The sequence below is a fragment of the Varanus komodoensis genome, unplaced genomic scaffold (assembly GCF_004798865.1).
Source record: "Varanus komodoensis strain SLA01 unplaced genomic scaffold, ASM479886v1 scaffold37, whole genome shotgun sequence".
NCBI lineage: Eukaryota > Metazoa > Chordata > Lepidosauria > Squamata > Varanidae > Varanus > Varanus komodoensis.
In genome coordinates this window covers 2,686,911-2,704,814 of record NW_025335889.1, presented here as the reverse complement: position 1 = coordinate 2,704,814, position 17,904 = coordinate 2,686,911, and the positions used below count along the sequence as shown (strand labels likewise).

General features: G+C 39.3%; 1 protein-coding gene across 18 annotated transcripts in view; it reads left to right on the top strand.

The window, feature by feature from the left end:
• Positions 1-16,377, top strand: part of NCOA3 (nuclear receptor coactivator 3) — a 112,772-nt gene extending 96,395 nt beyond the window's left edge. For 15 of the 18 annotated variants that reach the window (XM_044440357.1, XM_044440348.1, XM_044440355.1 and 12 more), the window contains 8 exons: positions 1,275-1,401; positions 3,306-3,477; positions 5,024-5,320; positions 7,946-8,050; positions 10,007-10,238; positions 11,083-11,257; positions 12,629-12,770; positions 13,257-16,377. In XM_044440357.1, the coding sequence (XP_044296292.1) occupies positions 1,275-1,401; positions 3,306-3,477; positions 5,024-5,320; positions 7,946-8,050; positions 10,007-10,238; positions 11,083-11,257; positions 12,629-12,770; positions 13,257-13,268 (1,262 nt within the window). In that variant the 3' untranslated portion in view covers positions 13,269-16,377. Of the gene's footprint in view, positions 1-1,274; positions 1,402-3,305; positions 3,478-3,578; positions 3,704-5,023; positions 5,321-7,945; positions 8,051-10,006; positions 10,239-11,082; positions 11,258-12,628; positions 12,771-13,256 lie in introns of those variants that run through there. The other 3 variants (XR_006415694.1, XM_044440358.1, XM_044440359.1) reach the window with 3 other exon arrangements.
• The last annotated feature ends 1,527 nt before the right edge of the window (positions 16,378-17,904 follow it).

Here is a 17,904-nt window from a genome sequence, read left to right as displayed (position 1 = left end):
GTAGTTGTTATTATCGTTATTATTAGCACTGTTAGAAATAGTACTACTACTAGGCAGTTGACCCATATGTATAATTTTTCCTGGTCAGTTTCCATGTCTGTTTCAGCTGTCAAGGGGAGCAGTGAAGAAAAGTAATAGACTGAACTAGGAAGTTGATAAGACAGTATTGCATATAGGCTAATTTGTGCTCAGATGCCAGCGATTAATTGTCAAACTGTTAAATGAAAAGCATTGGTGAAGGGAAAAAGGTGGAGGAACAATATTTCCTCCTTAGCAATGTGATCCTCTCAGTTTTATGTGCTGAGCTGTCAGTTTTCAGTGCCTCCCCTTTCAGTGCTTCCCTGAGTCTCCAGATACTCTAGAAAGAACAGAGATGAATTCCCCCCACTTTTCATGGCTTCTTTTTGGAACGCTTAATTCTGCAGTTACCACAATTTCCTGGCAGTTTGAAAAAAGCCCACAGAAATATAGGCAAATTAATGACTGGGAGTAAATGAAGTGACAGTTAGCACATTTGTAGTGCAATGGATTGCTCTCACAAACCATTGTGGTACAACCAACCCCTAGAATAAGGTAGACATGGCTTATCTCTGAAAAATGAGCCACCCTGCAGAAAGTGGTCTGGGATCAGACAGCATGATAACCCACTATAGCTATTTACTTGTTACTGATTGCCATGTTGTACAAAACCTGGTTTCTTTGTTGTAGTTGTCTTTGTTGTCTTCATTTTATTTCTATATTGCCCAGCATTCAAAGTTCTCTGGGCAGTTTAGAACAGCACAAAAATATTATATAAAATGGAGGCAACAATGAAACATCATAAAATTACAATGCAACATTTATAGGCTGTATTTTAAAAGCTGTAATAGCTTATAAAAATTAACCATGAGTCCTGCTTAAGGAACTAATATAAGTCATTATATTGTATTAAATTAATTAAATGCCTCATGATAGAGGGCAATCTTAGCCTGGCACCAGAAACCTATTAAAGATGGGGAGATGGTTCCATAATCTTAGATGGGCATTTGGGAACAAATCTTGTATTTGGTGACAGTTCCAAATTTAGACTGTCCTTGCCCCATGTAAGTAAGGGCAAGTTTTATTTATTTCAGTGCAAAAATATTTGTGCAGTGGTTTTACAATGCTATTTTAAAATTGTGTTTTATAATTCTGATATAGTGTTGGACTAGTTTTTTTCTGCACTGTCCTACACCATTGAATTGTTGATACAACAATCACATTTTGTAAAATCAGCTTCAAAAATCATTTTACAGGGCCAAATGAGATTAACATTGGCATGGGTGGAAACCCTTATGCGCATCCAGGTTCATCTAACCAGCCAAATGCATGGACTGATAGCATGCTGTCCATGGAACAAGGAACCCGAGGTTCACAAAACAGGTAATACGAAATTCTGAATATGGAATATTATTCAGTTGACTCAGCCTCTTGTTTGGCCACAGTCACGTGTTATCAAAATATTTTGATTAAATTAGAAAAAATAGTTACCTATTTTTTTTTAAATCTCAATTATCCACCACATTCCATACTTTATAATAAAAGGTAAAGGTTTCCCCTTGACTTTTAAGTCCAGTCATGCCTGACTCTAGGGGGCGGTGCTCATCTCGTTTCCTAGCCAAGGGAGCCAGTGTTTGTCCACCAACAGTCTCCGTGGTCATGTGGCCGGCATGACTAACCACCGAAGTGCACGGAACGCTGTTACCTGCCCACCGAAGTGGTACCTTTTTATCTACTTGCATTTTCATGCTTTCGAACTGCAAGGTTGGCGGGAGCTGGGACTGAGCAACGGGAACTCACTCTGTTGTGTAGATTTTTGTGTAGATTTGAACCGGCGACCTTTCAATCAACCAGCCCAGCAGCACAGCGGTTTAAACTACCGCGCCACCTGCAGTCCCTACTTTATAATACTGTATTCCATATTTTCATTATGATCAAATGCTTCCCTTTTAGAACAAATGAACACTGAGCAGTTTTTCCAGTTCTGTACAAATGTAGTAGAAACTAGAATACAATATTTTTCTTTAAATTAGAGTAATTTCAACTTTCTAATGGGGCCTGTGCCCTAAAATACAACAACTGTGCAAAGAGCAGTATGAAATTATGTAAGGCTACCTACTAAAAAGGACACAGAAAGGTTGAACCCCCCCCCACACACACACACACATTCGATATTCCAATGCTGGGTTACATGAAATTCATCTTGAATCTATCTGTGGGGAAGAGGTGTCTGCAAATTGTAGTGCACCTTTAGTTGGCCTTCTTGCACCAGCATTTAAAGCAAAATACACCCAGGCTAAAATAAGATTAAGAAAGAAATTTGTAGTTAAGGTACAGTGAATTTCTTCTAACTCACTTGTTCATCTGTAAAATGCTACAGTTCATTTAAGAGATGTATGAAGAAACCAGTTACTTAGTGATTTTTTTTTTTTTTTTAGTAAGTATGGTTTCATTCTGATATCTTATTTCTGACTTTGTTAAACTCTGGTTTATGAAGGGCCACTTACTTCTCTAATCCTGGAATTTCCCTTCAGACTTAAGGTAGAGCTCTGGTTTAAACAAACCCGGATCTCTCCATGCTGGAACAAGAAAAGAAGTTAAGCATACCAACATGCCTGATGCCCCTTCCCAGTTTAATAAGCTATAGCTTATGAAGTCTAGAAGATTATATCTAAACTGGTCTAATATGTAAAATGTGCTAGGTGCTGTAAAAAAACCAATAGAATGAACATTGCCATAAATGTTCTTCCTTCTTTCATCTCCTCCTGTTGCATGAATGCTTTGCATAACATAGTAGATTTGGAAATAAAGGAAAACATTTTAAATATAACAAATGAATAAAGTGATTACTGCACATGGTAATATCCCAAATGAATTATTTCTCTTATTCCCAGTACTACTTAATAAAGTTTTAGGAACCAAATGATATGATGGATTTTCTTGTTTGCTGCATGGACACCAATTGACAATTGAATAGTTGGCCTAATGGGGCTTCATTTTAAAATCCATTTTAAATTTGATTTTTGAGATTTTTTGCAGAACCCCTTCGAGGCTTTTATAGAACCCTAGGGTTCCACAGAACAGTTTGGGAACCACTGGAATAGAGAGCCTTGTTTTCAGTTTCCAGTAATTTGTTTACTTATGAATTGGCATCAGCAATATATCACTTTTTCCACTTGTATACAGTAGAAAAATAGAATTTTTCTGAAGAGCCTTCTTGTCACTGAACGGCAGCTGCTGCAGAAGCATATTCTTTTTTAACCAGTGTAACATCTTGACTTTCTTAGGCAGATCGTTAGAAATTCTTTGGATGACCTCTTATATACTGCTCCAAATGTGGATGGACAGAGTGATGAAAGGGCTCTTCTAGATCAACTGCACACATTGCTGAGTAGTACAGATGTCACCAGTCTTGAAGAAATTGATAGAGCATTAGGAATTCCTGATCTTGTAAATCAAGTAAGTCACCTATGCTCTTGAGGTGCTTATTTTTCAGTGTGTTGAATTAACTGGGGTGCGGGAGTGACGCCTAGTACAATTCTTCCTTCAATATTGCATAGATCTTTTCCTTGGATGACAATTTGTTTTCAATGTTACAAGCTTCTGCTACTCCGCCCCACCCCAGAATGGAACACAGCCCACCATGCATGTCTTTAAGGGCAGCTAGAAGTTCTTACAGATTGAGGTAGGTAATAAAGTGGGAGGTTAAACAAAGTGCTGGTGAACTGAATTCAGCTTGCTGGATTTAAGTAAACATCATACTGCAGTGCCCTATAAAAGTCCAGCATGAGAAAATGGCTCTCATTAGCAAATCAAGTCAAGTCCCCTCATTTAATTTCCTTACAATTTTGCCAATAACTACTGTGTAACTAGGTGTGTGGATACCTTTCCAACAATGGCAGCTGTGGTTATCAAAAACTGAACAGAACCACAATTCTAAATGAGGGAACCCTACTCTCAAAACTGGACAATAGGTAATAGATTTTCTTAATATGGTTGGGAATGCAAGAGCCCAACCTTAAGAGCTATGCTTTCTAGAGGCTGCAGAAATTTGACAAAATAGAACTTACTGCAGAATTTAACTGTTTTTACAGAATTGCTGGAGAATCCTGCAAATATCCATATAATATCAGATAATGAATTGATAGTTGTTGATAGTTAATAGTTGTTGATAACCATATCCTTCAGTCACCTGTCTAGTCATATAATGTTTTTGGAAATCTTTGATCTTCCCACCAACACTACTACCCAAATTTTCAAGTAATATAGAATTATTCTACATGACTATTTTCATATTCAGTGGTACCTTGGCTCACGAACTTAATCCATTCCAGGACTCTGGTCGTGACCCAAATTGGTTGTGAGCCAAGTTAAATTTCCCCATAAGGTTCAGTGTAAATAAGGTTAATCTGTTCTGTAACTATGTTTTTAAATCAGAAAAATGTCAAGCAAGGTGACAAAGAACAATAAAGATGGCGCCCCCCCCCCCAAGAACGAGCTTGGCCATCTCTCCGCCCCCCCAGCATGACGACGATAGCGCCCTTCTCTCCCCCCCAGCGCACCGGAATGACAGACACAAACGCGGGCGTGCTGGTGGTGGGGGGGGAGATGAGTGCGAATGTGGGTGTGCTGGGGGGGAGAGACGGGCGCAATCATGCTGGGGCGGGGGAGATGGCCGAGATCGTGGTTGCGCACATGCAGGAAAGACGGGCATAATCACGGGAGTGCTCATGCAGGAAAGACAGGCGTGATCTTGGCCATCTCCCCGCAATCCCCAGCATGATCGCCGCCATCTCCCCACTTGGGGTGTGTGTGTGTTGGGGAGTTGGCCACGATCGTGGTCGCCACCCAATGCGGAATTCATGACTTGAGTAAAATTTTTATGACAGTTTTGTTCGTGACCCAATTTTGTCATGAACTGAGGTGTTCGTGAGCCGAGGTACCACTGAACTTAATATTCTGTTGCAAACTATGAAATATTTTCAAGCTCTGTGTTCTTTTAAAGGGACAAGCTTTGGAACCCAAACAAGAATCATTTCATGGACAAGAACCTGCAGTCATGGTTGACCAGAAGCCTCCAATATATACTCAGCCCTATCCAGGACAGGGAGCAGCAATGCCAGGAAGTTTTAATAGCATGCAAGGCCAACAGGCAGCTTTTAACACTGTGATGAATCAAATGAACCAGCAGGGCAATTTTTCAATGCAAAGTATGCATCCCAGAGCAAATGTCATGAGGCCCAGAACCAACACACCAAAGCAGCTCCGCATGCAGCTCCAGCAGAGGCTTCAAGGGCAGCAGGTAACCTGGTCTAATATTTTAGCAGCCTTCTGGGGAGGGCTTTTCAATTTTAGCAAAGAGGAAGGCAATGGATTATATTACCTAAATATAACAATTGTTACCTTTTTTACATCTTCTTCTCATATTCCATACACAGGGTGACATTTCTCTCACTGAGAGTCTGTGTGGCATAGTGGTTAATGTGTTGGAGTGGGACTTAGGAAATCTGGGGTTCTTATTCCCACTCAGCCATGGAGCTCACTGGGTGACTTTGGGTCAGTCACAGACTCTCAGACTAACCTACTTCACAGGGTTGTTGTGAGAATAAAATAGAGATAAGGTGGAAGACTACGTGAGCTACCTTAAGTTCTTTTAAGAAGAAAAAGACACAGTAGAAATAAAATGAATGCATTACTGTATAGCTTATTTATTTCCTTTATTATGGGTTTGACTGATGAAAATTATGAAAAGTTTTCAGAATTATTCTTTTTTGTTAAGTTTAAAGAGAAAAATCAATGCTTGGGTTAATTAAAGGGGCATGGAAGTTGCCTTTTAGTTAGAGTAATTAAAAAAATAACTTTCTGCTGTTACAAGTCTCAAAATTCTGCTGCTTATAAAGTAAGACCTGATGCGCCTGATGAGGTTTGCCAAATTTCAAGCATTCTGCTAGAAATTGCCTTCGAAACAGCAAGTTAAAAAGTGACACATTTGTCTTCTGTACTTGAAGCTGCAGCTTGGCATATCATAAAATTTCTTCCAAATTTTTGTGAAAAATATTGATATGCTTTATTGTGGTTTGCTGAAGATGTACCTTTCATGGTTTTGTGGGAGTTTTGAGTAAAATTTGCAGTAACTAATTTTTTTCTGCCATCTGAAAGCCCATGACAGCCAGGGCTGGCAACTTTAGTTCAGATATGCTTGGTTTCACACTGAAGCCAGAATGCTGCCACTGCTCTAGTGTTCTGACAAATGCCAGCATTCCTGTCGATATTTTGACAGTGGTGGAAAGGTAGCAATATACTGTCAGCTGAGATAAGTATGAGATCATTTTGAAGATTGTAGAATCGTATTGGTAGGTCACTGATGAAGACGGAATAAGAAGGGAAAGAGTATTTTGGACACATGTACAGATCTTTTCAGAAATAAGCCTTTCTGAGCATACAGGGACATACCCATTTATTTATACACATCTAATCAGTTTATTTTTAGTTTTCCCCAGAACACTGTAATAATAACTTCCCTTCTTAAAAATCAAGGAAATTAAATTATCATAAAACCTGCTAGTTTAAAACCGGAACTGAGACTATCTTATGTTGGCTCAAGTACCACAGATCACAAGGAGAATTCATCTTGTGATACATTAAGGTCTAAATGCTTTATAAAGCAATAAACAGGATAAAATGGGGCATCTTTGTTGGTCCCAGGCAGTCTATTCTTGCTACATGTATTTGGGCCTAATAGAAAACTAAAAAGCTGTGGACCTATGAAAGGTAAGTTGTGAGAAAGCCTAATTTGTGGCATTGCTTAATATCATTGCTGATCACAGGGCATGTGTGAAGGGTTGGCGAGTCTTGTCATCTCTCACCAGAAGCCCAGCAAGCTGCTTCCACTGGTTGGGTCAGTGGTGGTGGTGGCACATCTCCCCCTGCGCTGCAGTCCTTCGTGGGGGATGCCAGATGAACAAAGCAACCCAAATGAGGGTGGTCAGACACCTTGGTGCACAGTCAGTTACCCACACTAGTGACCAACACCTCGATGGGTTGGCATGGATGGGGTGAGGAGCTAGAGATAAAATGAGTGTGGAGCTAAGGAAAGGGTGTGCGTGTGCAGGAGTTGCAATGGCACTGGCATCAGGAAAGGCACTTAGAAGGATGGGGTGGGCAGGGGAACCTTACTCTTGAGTCAGCCAGGCACCAAGATGCTTGTTGCTTGTGGAAGAGGTGCAGAAGCTGTTTTTGCTCTGTCCAAGTCCAGCCTCCTTGGAAGAGGTGAGCTTGGAGTGGCCATTTTTGCTTCCCCATCCTGGGCAAGATGGCGAACCTCCTGAGAGATCATGGATCAGAAAGCCCAGAGGACAGGGGCAGCCAGGTGAGGAGAACAGTTGGGGAAGAAATAAAGAAGGCTCTGAGTTGTAGCCTTGCTTGTTCTCCTGGAGAAGTTGGTGGCTGGGACTTCTTGCTAAGAAGAAGCAGCTCCCTGCCATGACTGTCAAGGGCTGCTGCATAAATACATTGAAGTTAGAGACTCTTTTCCCCCCATTTGTTTAAGTGCATTTTAGCTGTTGAAACTGTTTGTCCTCACATCTTTAATTAAACTCTTCAGATTTTCATTTAGTCTGGTTGTGCTTGTGGAGGCAATGGCACAGGGAGGGTTTGTCCTTCCCCTTCCCTCTGAGCCCGTGACAGCATACCTGGTGTCCTGGCTTTGGGGAACTTGAGCAAAGATGAGATAGCCTTAACTCTGGTCTTAAACTGTTAAATCTTTGATCATCAATTCTTGTTTCAATAATTTCAATTTCACCATACTGAATGTATTCCTTTTTCAGTTAATATTTGTAGAATTGTACAATAGTGTAAGTTTTAGAGAAATATAATTGATGTATTTTGACACAGTTTTGTTATAAATTGTTGCTTGCTGTTTCTCAAGTTTTTAAATCAGACCCGTCAAACTCTTGACATGAAAATGGAGAACCCTAGTCCTGGTAGTGCCTCAGTGATGAGACCTGTTATGCCTCCTCAAATGGGATCGCAGGTGCGTTATCTTTCCTTTGCTTAACATCTTCATCATAGCAACTGGGCTTTTTGTATACCAGTACTACACATAAGAATGTGCACTCATAACTTACTTCCTGCTCTCCTCATGTTTTTGTCTCTCAATGTATCTACCCCCTCTTCCTCCATCTCATCGTGCACATGTGTCCTGTTTTCATTTCCCTTTTTGTCTCTGTTTATGCATCTTTGATTTATGAGCTATTTCACTATTGGTATAATATACGAAGCTTTTAATCTCAGGTACATCATAGAAATATATTCTGATGTCAGCCATAAAAGATCAACAAAATGCTGGTGGTGTGGAGTGCTCCTGCTCAGGGTTTCAGTCAGTATATGAGGCATCCAGAGCACCATCTGATCCAACTTGCTTGATGAATTTCAGTTATTGCGGCCTGAAGATGTGGACAAAGTGCTTGATCAAGTTCGGCCTACCACCTGTATGCTTGACCCTTGCCCATAATGGCTCATCATCCAGAGTAAGGAAGGGATGCGTATTTGGTCCAGGAGGTTGCAAATACCTCATCGAAAGAAGGGGTAGTCCTAGCTTCTTCAAAAGAGGCTGTAATTAGACCACTCCTGGAAAAAAATCTATCTTGGACCCAGAAGATGTTAACAACTATAGCTCCATGGCCAATATCCCCTTCCTGGGCAAGGTGTTTGAGCAGGTGGTGGCTGAACAGCTCCAGGCACTTTTGGATGAAACAGAGCCTCTTGATTCATTTCAATCAGGCTTCAGGACTGCTGTTGTGATGGAGACTGCCTTGGCAGGAGAAAGATGGGGTGGGGGGGCGGACTGTGATCTCTGAGCGACTTTTGACACCATCGACTATGGTATCCTTCTGGATAGATTGTCTGGGGCACTGCTTTGCAATAGTTCTCTAAGATCATATGAGGTTCTTCTCAGAGAGCCTCCTCAGCAGGAAATTAAGAGGGTGGCTATAAGGGCCTTTTTGGTCATCAGCTCCCTGTAGAGGTTCACCTGGTGTCCACTCTACACTCTTCTCAGCACCAGGCAAAAGCCTTTGCATTTGCCCAATATTTTAATAGTTAAAATTGTTTTTAAAGGACTTTAATCTTTTTATCTACTTGGTATTATATTCCATTGCTACTCTGTCTCTAGATTAACTTACGTTGTGGCTGTTGGGCATTTTTTGCTGTGTTTTAGGTTGCTTTTTTGTTGATATGTTTCCATGCTTGATCTAATGTTATAGTTTTTATTGTTTATATTGTCTGTTATAACTGTGTAAACTGTCCAGACTTTTGAGTAATGAACAGTGTAGAAATTAATTAATTACCACCCCCTCCCTCCATTCTTCCTGGTGTCCCACCCATGCTGCCTGGATGCCATAATCAGTACAGCATCCTCTGGCTACTGAGGATTCCATTCAGTTCAGTTCTTTTGGCACCCCTTCCCCATCCACGATTCCACCCTTTAACATTGGTTGTTCTTCTGCATTCCTTGGAGCACCCCCAAACCTGCTGATAATTCCTACTTTTATGTGGGTGATGTCTGCATTAAACTAAACATCTGGAGAACGAATTCACATTTGTACATATCGGGTGGCCAGACTCCCTCAGTGGAAGGGTGCATATGTCAGATGTTTGCCAAGCAGGCACCTGCGGGTGGCAAATAGCAGGCAGGTACTGTGGGCAGTGGCAGCAGGCAGCACTCGGGTGCCTCTGGATGGTGAGCTGCAAAATAAAGAGGCACATGTTTTCCCACCCTTGGTATATATGATGTAGAGATGGTTATACTGCAGAATGAATTCACAGATTTCTCCTGTTCCATTTACATTTTTAAGGAAAATTACCCCATATTATCTTTAATACAGACTCCAGTGCTGCTTTTAGCATAAGCACTAAATATTTTTTATTTTATTTGTCTCACTAGTCCTTTTTTCTGTTGTGCATTTTCCCATTTCTGTTTGGGTAATAGCAGCAAGGCTTTCTGAATGCTCAGATGGTGGCTCAGCGAAGCAGGGAAATAATGAATCATCACATCAGACAGCAAAGGATGGCTATGATGATGCAGCAGCAGCAGCAGCAGCAGCCTCAGGCTTTCAGTCCTCCCCCAAACGTAACTGCCTCAGGAAGCATGGATGGTGCTGTTGCAGGCCCTCCGATGGCTCCAGTTCCGCCCCAGCAATTTTCATACCCATCGAATTATGGTACTTCTTACACCGTTTCAGTTATCTGTTACTGTGTACTGTTTAGCTCATTGGCTTAAGTGAATTGCAGGAAAGCTTAACATGCTATAAAACTTTAGCAGGGTATTTTAGGATGAAAGCAGAAGGGAGACGTAAGTGAGTTTTAATATATTCTACAACCAAATGCTCTAAACTAAGCTCTCAGATCTGCTGTATAATTGATGCTCTTTTTCTGTATATTAATTTCACAACTCAGTGGTTTACCTCACCTTGGCTGTGGGACTGTGATTTGAATGATAAACATAAAGTGATTTAAATCTGTCATTCTGGTCGGTTTACCTGAAATTAAAGAAACAAAAACCAAAACAACGTTCCATCCAATTTTAGCTTTTAACTATCATAGCTATTCTCATTAAACTTATATAGGATAGTTTGTGTTAAATGGATAAACTCTGTAGGGGAAAAAGTGAAACAAAGGGCAGCAGGATCAGTATCTTAGAGGAAATAGATGATTGAGGCTGCACAGGACTGCTGACAGCACTTTAGGTGAGGCTTTGGCCCTGAGCTGGGGCTGACGGTGGAATTCTTCTGAGCAACATTGTCTTTTCACTGAAGGCATTTTTGCTGGATTCTTTCCTTTGCTTGACGCTTCCAGGTGCCTTACTTGGGCCAATTTACTGAAGCAGGTTGATGAATTCTGCAACCTTGAAATCCAAATCCTGCAAGTTTGCAGGAAGTTGTGGAGGAGGGGCAGCATGAGTACCTGTGTGCATCCTATAGGTTATATATATCTTGGATTTACTGGATTTATGTCACTGCAAATGTGATAAGATGAACTACCAAACTGTTGTATTTGCTTTGCAAGGAATGAGCCAGCAACCGGAGACGGCCTTTAGTAGGGTATCCAGCCCTCCTAATCCCATGATGGCTCAAAGAATTGGACCTTCACAAAATCCTATGATGCAGCATCCTCAGGCCACACCGATGTATCCATCTCCTGAAATGAAGGGCTGGCCATCAGGAAGTATGCCCAGGAGCAGGTAAGAGAGAAAAAGCACAGTTAATGTTTTCAAAGCCTGTGAATATGTATAGTAGAGATGTTTGATTTTAAACCGAAAAAGGCAATTTTTAACAGGTTGGATTATGATATTTTTAAAAACATCACAACTTGGAAGAAAGTCACTCTTATCCTCTTAGATCTTGTCCAGATTCTTAGCAGTGGGGTATGCAAGGGAATTCTTTTGTTTCCCAGAATATTTTATAATCTTGATAGAAAGTTTTAAATGAGTAGTTCTTCTGTTTGTGTCATAACATATGGCCACTGAACATGTGTTGGGTCTGTTCAGGGAAAATATTCTTGGTACTTTGTACAAGGGTAAGCCCCACAAGCAAGCAGTCTTTAATAAATCATTCAGGAGATCCAAAGGATTACACATCCAAATACATAATTTTAGGTTTTTTAAAGTATACATTTTCTCTTTCTTCCCAAAAGAGAGGCCCCACCAAGGCAACCTCCAACTTAAAAGGAAATAAAACAACCTTCAATAAAAATTATGAATAAACCTAAGTTTAAATAAAGCAATTAAATAAGGAGCAAATATAAAAGCATAAAACCAGTCATGTAGGGCAAGAAGAATTTGCTGGGAAAATTGAGTTTGTTTGCTCGTTTGGCAAAGTTTGAAGGCTGACCTTGAATGCAAAACCAGCAGAATTTAAGAGATTTGGTGCAGCTATTTTGCTATATATCATACAGTAATTCTAGCAATGGTATAGGCTCGGGTCAGTAACTTTTCATTGTTCTTTTTATTTTAAAACAAAATAGTTTCTTTAGATCATAAGACCACTGAATTGTTCGTAATGGTAGCCAGCTTGGTAGAACTAAGGATATATAGATGATCCTGAGAAAGAATCTTGTGATCTTAAGCATTTTGTATTGCTTTTGGGACAACTCCCTCTTCCCCCAATTGATTTCTGGACAGACTAGCAAAGTTTGCATTTCATGTGTGAACATAAGAAACTGTATCTGCATCTTAGAGTAAGTCTTAAATTACTGACCTGAGGCAAATGGAAACAAGGTTATTCCAAGCAGTATTCAGGCTGACAGCTATGGTGCACCAATGAAATGTAAGGATCTGCTAGATTGTATAGATATGGATCCTTAGCAAAATGTATCTATATTTATATATTAAGGACACTGATACACTGTTATCGGAGGATAGAAATGTACTCTCTAGTTTGGCATTTTTGACATAGCTGAATGTGCAACAGAGCTTTGTTGATAATAATGCAATCTTATCTATTTATTGCTTCTATCTCTATGTCATGCCTGTTGCTGAAGGAATCTATAAAACTGACGCATTAGTCAAGAGCCTCTCTAAAAAAATCCTTTCTTTTTTGTTCATGTTATCTAGTTCTTTTCCACAGCAGCAGTTCAGTCATCCAGGGAATCCTGCAACTTATAACATGATGCACATGAACAATAATGGTGGTCACATGGGGCAAATGAATATTAATGCCATACCTATGTCAGGAATGCCCATGGGTCCAGACCAGGTAAGCTGACTATAACAATTGATACTTGAAGAAATTTAAAAAGTGCAGTCAGCCTCTTAAATAGAAATGCTTAGAGAACATAGAGACACTTCAACCCTTCCAACTCATACCTCACCAAATATGGTTGTCCTTTTTGGTCCCTGTATACTATTTCTTTCTACTTCCCTGCTTTTCAGTCCCCTCTGTTCCAGTAGGTTATCATTGGTCGCCAGAAAAATGTGAACCCATCATGAAATTTCTTTTGTCTATGATCATAGCATAAATAGATAATCTGAAGGAAGCCTGAAAATTTGGGTTCCTTGTGTTATTCGGCGGTTCCTTCCCCACCTCCTGCCCCCAACAAATGCAGCTATGTTCTTCTAAGTCAGTCATTACCAGCACAATATTTACTTACGATTTACGATTCATTGGTCTTGAGAACTGAAGCAGCCTTTTTGCTTGATTGCAGAGTTTCTCTTATATTTGCTCTTTGTTGTTTTTCTGCAGAAATACTGCTGACATTACAGCTGCAGTCTCCTAATAGGCAGATGCCATAACAGATGATGGTGAACTAAGTATTACAGAAAAGTGCACATGGGCTTCATTGCAACATATATTAGCCTTATGGAAAAGCCGCTTCTTTTTCCATGAAGATGTCCTGACTTCCCAAGTTATGGGCTTTGGGTGAGGGGAAAGGAGGGATAGAAGTATCACTATATAATGTTTTTTTTAAAAAAGGTCAAATATAATTTTGGCACTCTGCCACTAGCAACTTGAGTTTGACAATGGAACATAAGTAAATGTGATGGGTAGACTTTGTATACCAGTTCTGTTTACAATAGCTATCCAAAGCCCTTAACCACAGGCAGACCAAAGTGCCTGGAGAAATGTTGGTAGCAGTCCTGCGTTCTATAGAAAGAGCCTCTGAAAGAATGTAGTGCCTGGCCTTGATTTCAAAACAAAACTCTGAATATCCATGCTGCTGTTAATTTTGCTCCCTGGTGTTGGAAGTCTGATGTAGAAGTGGCAATGCAAACGAGGTGTTGCAGCCTCAAAATCATACTCTCTGATGCCAAAGGGTTATGAGAGATTACATAAGAGTAATGATGGTAAAAGATTTCCACACTGACGTGCAGTTTTGTGCACTTTATAATATGCTGTATGTAATGGGTTAATGCAATACCTTTAATAATGAATTGATATAAAAATGTGCATTTATTTCCCTTTTCAAGACCAATCTATATCAGTATGCCATGTTACTGATACGGAGATTTGAGCAATAATCACTTGGTTTTGCCATTAAACATCATAAAGCTCAAGGCAAGGCATTGCAGTCCTAAGAGAAATTGTCTTTGTGAATAAATTTTGTAAATATTATCTTAAGATGTTGTACTATATATATATGACTTTTGTAGGCCACTAACTCATTTTTGCAGAGTTTGTGAAGCTAAATATTTAACAAAGATGATTTCTGTAAACTCAGTTTAGTCAAGTTGTCCAGATAGATACTTTTTTAATTTAAATGGGTTTGGAGTTGGGTAACTGTGGCCCTTACCCTCTTTTTATTGGATTCTAACAGTTTATTTAGAACTTTATGTAATGGCTTTTTAAAAGATCATTTGTTCGTATTTTAGTGGTCTTTTATATTTTCTCTACACCTTAAGTGTGCACTTTGTTACTTTTTCTTATAGAGGGCAATTTGATGACAAAAAAGGCTCTTTTTAGCTGTCATGACAGTTTCTGGAATTTTTAATATAACCTGTCTTTTCAATGAAAGAGCCTCTGCTCCAGGACATTTGCTTAACTTCTAATTACACCTTAGTGGTGCTCAGAACATGTTGTTTTTGTGTGTGTTAAACAGGATACACATCTGATATTTAAATATCCATACTTATTTGTGGCAGTTAATTAGGTGTATCACATTTACTTGATGTACTGGTAAAAAATATATTTATTTTCTGAGCAATTTTCTTTATATCATTTATCCATGGAGGTCAGAAATGCCACAAGTTTCTCTGTTAGTTTTATATTGCATAAATGAAGATAAATATGGATTTTCCCCAAGCTTATTACAGTGATTCAGAACAGGCTCTTTCAAATAGAAAGGCAAGCAAAAATGTTTGAAGCCGTGTGGTGAGTGCTTTTACAATTTCCACTGAACAATCTACTTCTTCCCAAGTATGTAAAATAATGATTCTGATTATTTGTCATTAAAGTTCAGCTTTGTTTTGTAGCAATACCATGCTAAAGGATAGAATTAAATAGTGCAGAACGTGTTCTGTTAGTCCTATTGCCCAAAGCTGCTACCAATCTGAGAAGTTTAAATATTGCCTGTTCTGTGTAGACTACCCAGCTATTTGACTGGGTAGATTACCCAGTACAGCTACTCAGTAAAGCAGTACTTCAGACAGTTGGAGCTCTGGTCCAGAATTCTGTGTGTTCTGCTGTGCACATTTAGCTGCTGTCCCATGCATCCAAGAGCTTCCTCAAATGGTAACTCATTTTAAGTTCTTGCTTGAAATGTAAATGAGTTCACCCTCTACATGAACATCCCACTGTAGAAGAAGTAGCTTGCATACTGGCAGGTCAGATCTTCTGGTTTGGGAAATTTATGGTATTGCAAATCCTTAGCATTAAAGAAAAATACTTTTACTTTTTTAGAAGACAACTTGAAAACAACCCTGAAAAAACCCATCAAGAGCCCGTAAAATCAGAATAAACTATCCTTTAACTTTTGTAGATGTTTAATGTTAATAATGACAGCTGTGAACTCTGGGTGCTTTGGCTAAATGTGATCTACCAATGTTATAAACTATGTGTGGCCTTTCTCTTTTCCTTTTGAGTAATTATGTTTATATTTCTGAAATGTAGTGGTACCTGCTGTTCACTGAGTAATCTGTTCCTCAGAACAGTCTTTCCTATCCCCAGTTGCTTGCTTTTCGCTGATTCCAAAGATTTATTTCACACTTAATGAGAACTTCACTTCAAAAATGTTTTGAATTGGCATCGTCAAGTATTTTATAAGCACTGCTGATACACATTGCCATATCTGTCCTCAGAAATGCATGATTTAAAACGCTCATTCTGTGGCAGTTGAGTGTTGATTACATGGTTGTGTGGATTGACCAAGTGGTGCAGCAAACGAGGCTCAATGAGATAATAAGCTGAGTTTGGTATTGGTGCTTTCTGTACTCCTTGTCCTTATAATAATTCCGTTCCTACCACATCACATTAAACTAACAAACAGATTTGTGTGTCAAGATACATAAATTCTACCCCATTCTTTGTGCTTTTAATTTAGTAGCAAACTATTTGAACATTGCACTGGTTATTAGCACACAGAATTTAGTAGCAGACTGTCATGTGACAGCAGCACAGCAATTATGAAAGCATTCAACTGAGAGCAATATTTTTTAATATCTCAGGAGAAAGGCGTATACAGTATTGAGAACTGACTCTAAGGTTAGTTTACGTTAAATATTGCTTGTAATAATTGATCTTTACATCACAAAAAAAACCTTCTACGGGCTGACATTAAATAAAAGTTAGTCATATGGTTTTTTTCTGAATTTTTGTTTTGTTTGGATGTTAATAATGCTGTAAATAAAGGTTTCTATTTGAAACTGGAGCTTGGTGACTTAATTAGCTCCTCAGCTTTTTCCTCTTTTCACCTTTTCAAGAGTGAAATTAACCTACATTTTTACTCTCCAGCTTTAGTTCAGTCTTGGAAAACGGTTAACATAGTCAATTCTGGTACACAATTTGAGGGCACACAACTGGAGGGAGAAACCTGTTCTGCTTGCAGTTGTTCCATAGCTTTCATGACTAGGATGCTGCTGGTTTCTATGCAGTTTTAAGGTGCTTTCACTAACACATTTTTTTTTTCCAGAAAGTATTTAACAGGTGTCATTGCCACTTTCTGTGTTCAGTTAAAATAGTAATGGAACTATTTTAATCTGCTTCTGAAAAGATAATGGGGTCTTTATTGTGTTTGTATCATGCTCCTCTCCTGTTTGCCACCAGAAACAAAGGTAGGTGGAAGTCATTTGAAACACATGCACAGAAAATGAATGTTGGTAGTCTTTCAGTGTAACATGTAAATGCTGTGTACACACTTGACATTTAGCAAAGGTTCATCAGTATGGCGAACCTTTGCTAAAGTATGGTGAAACACTCTGCCTAATCCATAACTGTTCCATAATGAATTAATTAGCCAGGCATATTTTTCACTAACAGGTGATAAATCACATTTGTGAAACAGAAAGCCCAGACAAAAGCTCTGTAATAACTATTTAAAATCTGACTGTTGATTATCTGTAGCCTCTAACTGTACCCTCAAGCTGAAACCTACCACTTCTCTGCAGTTGCTGGGAATGCAGAAGGATTTGGTATAACTGCATGATCAGAGGATGGGAATTATTTTCTCTCATATGATACAAACTAATGCCATGCCAGTGTCTGTAATAAACCACTCTTCTGCTACAGCCATGGTGAATGGCGAGTGGAGAAATTGTAGCTGTCCAGATGTTGGCCTGTTAACTCCAAACAACCTCACCACTGGCTATGCTGGCTAGGGCTGAGGAGAGCTTCACTTGCTGGAAAAGGGCTGCATTTTATGAGTTTCTCATATGAGCTGTAGTACAGGATGGAAACAGCCAAAAGTCTTTCAACTTAAAACACACACACACACACACACACACACACACAGTACCTAAACTACTTTCACAGTAGTGATGTTCTATCATACATATCTTAAACATAATATTTTCTCTGAAGGACACTGTGGCAGATACTAGAAAGAGAAGACTTATTAAAAGAAAATGGAGGTTTGGGTCTGGATGGACTCAGACAAATGACACATAATGTAGGGACCTTGCATGACTCTGAAGATGGAGGTAAATCTGAGAGACATGGATTACCTCAGCATGCGTGCATTTTCCTAGCCTAAGCTGGCTAAAGTGTGCCCAATGGTCCATTGAAGTAAGTACTTTCTCAGAGCTTTGCAATTTCTATTATATTCTACAGATTTGTTCTTTTGTGACAGTAAACTATAGTTAAAACTGGTGAATTAAAACTCACTTCCATTGAAAATTTGTCTCAAAATAATTGTCTTTGTAAGAACAAACAATTCAGATATAAAAGTAAACAAGTGCTT